The sequence below is a fragment of the Hipposideros armiger genome, unplaced genomic scaffold (assembly GCF_001890085.2).
Source record: "Hipposideros armiger isolate ML-2016 unplaced genomic scaffold, ASM189008v1 scaffold_107, whole genome shotgun sequence".
Lineage (NCBI taxonomy): Eukaryota > Metazoa > Chordata > Mammalia > Chiroptera > Hipposideridae > Hipposideros > Hipposideros armiger.
This window is the reverse complement of record NW_017731457.1, coordinates 839,105-846,042: the sequence shown is the minus strand read 5'-3', so window position 1 is coordinate 846,042 and position 6,938 is coordinate 839,105. Positions and strand designations below refer to the sequence as shown.

The 6,938-nt window shown below is 38.8% G+C and overlaps 1 protein-coding gene across 3 annotated transcripts in view; it reads left to right on the top strand.

Moving 5' to 3' along the window:
* Positions 1–6,938, top strand: part of GTF2I (general transcription factor IIi) — a 141,881-nt gene that overhangs the window by 47,009 nt on the left and 87,934 nt on the right. For all 3 annotated transcript variants that reach the window (XM_019646885.1, XM_019646887.1, XM_019646886.1), the window contains exons 7-8: positions 4,525–4,579; positions 5,087–5,130. In XM_019646885.1, the coding sequence (XP_019502430.1) occupies positions 4,525–4,579; positions 5,087–5,130 (99 nt within the window). The remainder of the gene's footprint in view (positions 1–4,524; positions 4,580–5,086; positions 5,131–6,938) is intronic.

Genomic DNA, 6,938 nt, shown 5'->3' with positions numbered 1-6,938 from the left:
TGCAGCCTACGCCGCCGCCGGCGACTCATGGCAGCCCAGCTCCAGGTTGAGCTGTTGTTCAGCATCTTAGCTGTGGAGGGCAGTGTCACTGGCCCTCCTATGTGGGATCCGAACAGGGGCCCTCTGGCATCCCAAGCGAGTTCTTAACCATCGCGCCACTCGGCCAGCCCTATAATTCCTTATTTTTAAATGAGGTGTTTATACTGTTATTTCATAGAGATTTTTTTGGATAGTTTTATTGAGATATAATTTGTATGCCATAGAATTTACCTGTCTTAAGTGTATAATTCAATGATGCTTTTAGTAAGTACATATGGTTTTGCAGAGGTCACGTCACCACAGTCTAATTTTATAACATTTCCATCACCCCAGCTAGAAGCCTGATTCCCCTTTGCAGTCATTCCCTGTATCTATCATTAGTTCGGGTTGTATCGACATTTAATACAAGTAGAATCACATAGTACATGATGTTTTGCATTTGCTTCTTTTACTCAGCATCAAATGTTCAAAAACATTTGCAGCATGTTCAAGTTCACAACGGAATGTTATTCCATTGTACGGATAAACTTCCTGTGCTTTATCTATTCACTATTCGGTAAACACCTAACTTCCCACTTTTTGGTTGTTTTGAATACCACTGCTGTGAACACTGACATATGTGTCTGTGTGGAAATATGTCTTTATTTCTCTTGGGTAGACACCTAGGAGTGAACTGCTTTTATAATAACTCTGTGCTCCCCTTTTAGCTACTGACATACTGTTTTCCCAAGTGGCTACAACATTTTGATGTTCTTAGCAACCGTGTGTAAGGGTTTCAGTTTCCCCTTGTCTTGGCCAGTACTTGTTATTATCTGTCTTTTTTTATTATAGTTATTCTAGTGTGTGTTTTTTTCTCTCTTTGCTTTTAAATAGACATTTTTATTTTTAGAGCAGTTTTAGTCACAGCAAAAGTGGACAGAAAGTACATAGTGTTCCCATATACCTTCTACCCTTACACCTGCAATTAACATCTCATAATCTGTTCAAACTGATGAGCCAACCTTGACACATGGTCACCCAAAGTCCGTAGTTACATTAGGCTTCCGTCTTGTACCTTCTGTGAGTTTTGACAAATGTGTAATGACATGTATCCACTATTATAGTATCATACAGAGTAGTTTCTCTGTCCTAAAAATTCTCTGTGCTCTGCCTGTTCATATCTCTCCCCTCACACCTGGCCACCATTGATGTTTTTATTGTCTCCATTGTTTTGCCTTTTCTAGAGTATTATATAATTGTAGTTTTAATTGCTTTTTCCTAACAATGTCGAATATCTTTTTGTGTGCTCATAAACCATTCATATGTCATCTTTGATGAAATACCAGTTGAAATCTTTTGCCCATTTTTTACGTGGGTTGTTTTCTTGCTTTTTTTGGAGTTGGATGAGTTCTTTATATATTCTGGGTACAAGTCTTTTATCAGAACTAAGTTTTTGTAGAATATATTTTTTCTAGTCTTAGGCATGTTTTTCTCCTTTTCTTAATGGTGTCCCTTGAAGCCTAACAAAGTTTTAAATTTTGTTGCAGTCCAATTTTCCAAGTATTTTTTTCCCCTCACTTGTGCTTTTAGTGTTACATTAGAAAAACTTTGCCCACCTAAGGTCATAAAGATTTTACACTTATGTTTTCTTTTTGAGTTTAATAATTTTAGCTCTTATGCTTAGGTCTAAGATCCATTTTGAGTTAATTTTTGTGCATGTTGTGAAGTAAGGGTCTAAATTTATCATTTTGCAGGTGGATATACTATTGCCCCAACATTATTTGTTGAAAAGATATTCTTTCTTCTTGTATTGCCTTAGCACCTTTGTCAAAAATCAGTTGACCAAGTTTACTTCTGCACTTTTGTTTCTATTATCTTGAACTCAAATGCCTATTTTTATGCTAGTGCCACACTGTATTTCATGTTTTAAAGTTCGATTTTATTTGTTGCCTTTTTAAAAAATATATTTTATTGGGGAATTGGGGGAGGGAAACAGCGTTGGGGAATCTGGGAAGAGGAACAGACAAGTTGCTGTCCTTTTGTTCTTCAGTCTAGTTGTGGAGGACGTTGCTTCACTGGCCCATGTTGGTATTATCATTGCGCTNTAATACCATAATAAACCCATGTCATATCCATTGCCATAATCATAATTCTAAAAATATTACTAAAATAGTTAAAAGTATCATCATTAAATTTAAATCAGATTAGGATTTACTTATAATTCTAATGCTAGATTTCTGCTTTTTTCTTTTTCTGAAAGATTTTTATTGGGGAATTGGGGGGATGGGAACAGTGCTGGGGAATGGGGGAAGTGGAACAGACAAATTGCTGTTGTTCAGCATCTTAGCTGTGGAGGGCAGTGTCACTGGCCCTCATATGTGGGATCCGAACCAGGGCCCTCTGGCATCGCAAGCCAGTTCTTAACCATCGCGCCACTCGGCCGGCCCTATTTAAACATTTTTTAACAGCTTTATTGAGATATAATTTACATACAGTAAACTACACATATTTAAAGTGTACAATTTGATAAGTTTTGACACATGTATACCCTGAAAACCACTATAATCAAAATAGTGAACACATCTTTCACCCCCAAATTTCCTCACACCCCGTAGTCATTCTTTCCTCTGAAATCAGCCCTTGTCCACAGGTAACCACTGATCTTGCTGTCACTGTAGATATGTTTACATTTTCTAGATTTTTTTATATAATTGGAGTCACGTAGCATGTACTTTTTTTGTTTGATTTCTTCTTTTGAGACTTAACGTTGTTTCATGTGTCAGTAGTTCATTATTATTTTTTAAGATTTTTATTGGGGAATTGGGGGAGGGGAACAGCGCTGGGGAATCGGGGGAAGGGGAACAGACAAGTTGCTGTCCTTTTGTTCTGGCGAGGCAGATCAGTCGCCGGCTTCTGGACGGCCGCTCACGCTGGCTGCTGGCTACACACAGTAGCCCATGGCAACCCACTGCAGCAGGAGACTGCAGCCTACGCTGTTGCCAGCGACCCACTACAGCCCAGCCCCAGGTCGAGCTGCCGTTTACCATCGTAGCTGCAGAGGGTAGTGTCACTGGGATCCGAACCGGGGCCCTCTGGCATCCCAAGGCAGTTCTTAACCAACTCACCACTCGGCCGGCCCAGTAGTTCATTATTATTAATTATTTTTTTTGTCAAGTAGTATTCCATTGTATATATATACTACAATGTGTTTACTCATTGACCTGTCCACGAAAATTTGGGTTTTTGTTTCTTGGCTATTATAAAGAAAGCACTATGAATATTTGAGTGCAAGTCTTCATGTGGGCATATATTTTCTTTCTTTTTTTTTTTTTTTAAAGATTTTGGGGGAATTGAGGGAGGGGAACAGCGTTGGGGAATTGGGCAAGGGGAATAGACAAGTTGCTGTCCTTTTGTCCTTCAGTCTAGCTGCAGAGGACGTCGGCTTCACTGGCCCATGTTGGTACTATCATTGTGCTCTTCCCAGGTGAGGCAGATGGGTTGCTGGCCACTGGATGGCCGCTCACGGCAGCTCACGCCGGCTGCCAGGCACTCTCGGTAGTTTACGGCAGCCCATTGCTGTAGTTCACTGCAACCTGCGCTGTTGCTGGTGACTCTTGGCAGCCTAGCTCTAGGTCAAGCTGTTGTTCACCATCTTAGCTGTAGAGGGTGCAGCGTGACTGTCCCATGCGGGATTCTAACCGGGGCTCTGCTGCTCAGAGCTGGTGTCCCAAGCCAGCTCTTAACCAACGCGCCACTCGGCTGGCCCTGGGCATATTTCTCTTCAATAAATAACCTAAAATTGGAATGGTTAGATTAGATGGTACTTATTTATATGTTTAACTTTTTAAGAAACTGCCAAACTGGTTTTTTACATGACTATTCCATTTCCACCAGCAGTGTATTACAGTTGTGCCACATCTTTAGCAGTATTTGATGGGGTCAGTCTGTTTCTTTTTTCAATTCTTTTTTTTTGCATATATAAAATTCACAATGTTGACATGTACAATTCAGTGGGTTTTAGTATATTTACAAGATGTACAACTATCACTGCTTCTAATTCCAGAACCATTTCCATCACCCTGAAAAACCTTGTACCTGTCAACAGTCACTGCTTTCCAGTTGTTTAGAGCCAGATCTACTCTAATAGAAATCGTTATCATCATTTATACATCAGAAGAATCTTACTCTACATTACTAGAGTAATAGTATATTGCAGTGCTTGTTTCACTGATAAAAATAAGAGCTTTTTCATAAAAGGGAGGGTGCTGGTAGTAAGAGTATGAAAACTGTTAGATGATTGTCACCCCTAGATGACTGTCACCCCTAGTTATCTTCCTTACAAGGGAGAACAAAGGATACTTTTATAAACTAATTCAATACTCATTATAGTATGACCCAAGCTGTGAGCTCCCTCTCTCCCAGTCCATGCTATATTTAGGACCTTTGGGAATATTCGTCATATTTGACGTGTTGGAAGAACTAAATCTAATTTTCTTTTGTACATAGGTGGTCGTGTGATGGTAACAGATCCTGAAAGGTCAATGCTATCTCCAGGTGGAAGGTAAAACATATTTCCTTAGTACAGATAAACTTCTACACCTCACCACATTCAAGTTTTTAGATTAATGAGGTATTAGAATATTAAAAAGGCTAATGTCACACATCTTGAAGTTTAATATGCAATTGAATCGTTCGGGGATCCTGTGAAAATGCAGTTTTTGACTTATTAGTTCTGAATGGTGGTAGTTCCTGGGTGATACTGATATGATTGTTGATGATCACATTGTAGATAAGGAGACTTTATTGTAAAGTGGAATTAGAAAGTTAATATGCTACTTTATGTTGTTTTGTTATACTTTCCCCAAAAAAAGTTTGATTGGAATTAAAATGCTAAATTCAGTTGACAAGTCATTTTTGGAAGAAATAAATGCAAAATTTTGAACTTGAGTCAGTTTTGCGTTCAGCCTGGTCAGGTGGATAGTTTTGTGGTGAGACCTGGTGTGTTTGAATAGTGTGTGAGCAGCCCTCGCCGATGCATCGCATCATCAGGGTTTCCTTTTCCTTTCAGTTGTGGCTCCGTCAAGGTGAAGACGGAACCCACAGAAGATTCTGGTACGTACTAGTGCTTCTAGAATTAATCACAAAATTTAAGGAAGCCTTTTTCTTAATGTAGAAGGTTATATTTTGACTCATTACTTATTGTTTTGATGAGAAGTGGACAAATTTATTCCAGTGGTAACATTATTTGTTAATGCTATCATATTGTACAAAACCCAAAAAGATAATTTGTTTGATAAGTGTAGCTAGAAGTATGTTGCTAATTACACATTTGTAGACAAAATTTATTAATAGCCTTTTCTCAGTTATACAGGAATAATAGTGTAAAATGTCAGCTAGATCTACAGTGCTGTTTACAAAAATCAATATAATACTCTCTTACTCTCCTTTTCCCTTTGCACTCCCATTTTCTAGTTTCCAAGAAAACTGTTTTTAGGTCTAAGCTTTTTTGTTTTGTTTTGTTTTGTTTTTTAGTTTCTTGTTAATGTTTATTACAAGTTGCTGTCCTTTTGTTCTTCAGTCTAATTGTGGAGTACGTTGCTTCACTGGCCCAAGTTGGCACCATCATTGCGCTCTTCCCGGGTGAGGTAGATCAGTCGCCGGNCCCATGGCAACCCACTGCAGCAGGGGCTGCAGCCTACGCCGTCGCTGGCAATTCACGGCAGCCCAGCTCCAGGTTGAGCTGTTGTTCAGCATCTTAGCTGTAGAGGGCACTGTCACTGGCCCTCATGTGGGATCCGAACCGGGGCCCTCTGGCGTCCCAAGCCAGTTCTTAACCAATGCGCCACTTGGCCGGCCCTCTACGATCAATTTTGAGTTAATTTTTGTATTGGGTTGTTAGAAAAGTCATGATGTATTTTTTCTATGTTTTTTGTTGCAAAGATATGTCATGACTTTTCCGAAAACCCCATATATGGTACATGGTGAGTGTATAAATGCATATTCCAGTTGTGCCACAATTTGTTGAAGAAACTACCCTTTCTTCTGGAATTGCTTTGGCATCTTTGTTAAAAGTTAGTTGATCCTGACTCTTTATTTCTGAACATTCTACATGGTGAGTCATATTTTGTGTGAATCAAGACAGTTTATCCCTTTGCAGCCTGAATGACTTTTATTTCTTAATCCTGTTGGTCAGGCCAGAACATTCAATGCATTATTGAATACAAGTGGGGATGCCAGACATAGCCTTGTTCTTGATATTAATTGGAAGGCATTCAGGCTTTTACCATTATGATGTTAGCTGTTGGTTTTTTGTATATGTCCTTTTTTTAAAAATTTTTAAAAAGTTTATATTGGGGAACAGTGTATTTTTCCAGGACCCATCAGATCCAAGTCAAGTAGTTACTTCAATCTAGTTGTGGAGGGCACAACTCAGCAGCCCATGCGGGGATCGAACCAGCAATCTTGGTGTTATAAGCACTGCACTCCAACCAACTGAGCTAATAGGCCGCCCTGTGTATATGTCCTTTTTAAGACTGAGAAAGAAAAGATTTGTCATGTTTAAATTAAAATTCAGACCTTTTTGTGATCAGTATCTTTTTCCCCTGAAGTTTTCTATTGGGTAATCGGAAAAGTCATGATGTATTTTTTTCTGTTTTTTTGTTGCAAGAATGCATCATGACTTTTCCAACAGCTCAATAGAATAGCTTTTGTATGCCATTTGTATTTTGTGAAATTTTTTATTCTAGAAACTTGTTTTGTTGGGGCCTGATTGTTAATTAATGAATATTTGTATAGGGTGTTTTATAATGAGTGGTCCCAGCGGGGGGGTTTGTATGACTCACTTTCTTTGCCATACCAACTCTCAAAGTAATTGAAATGTTCTGATTGTAATGGGATTATATTTAAACATTTTGTTTTTT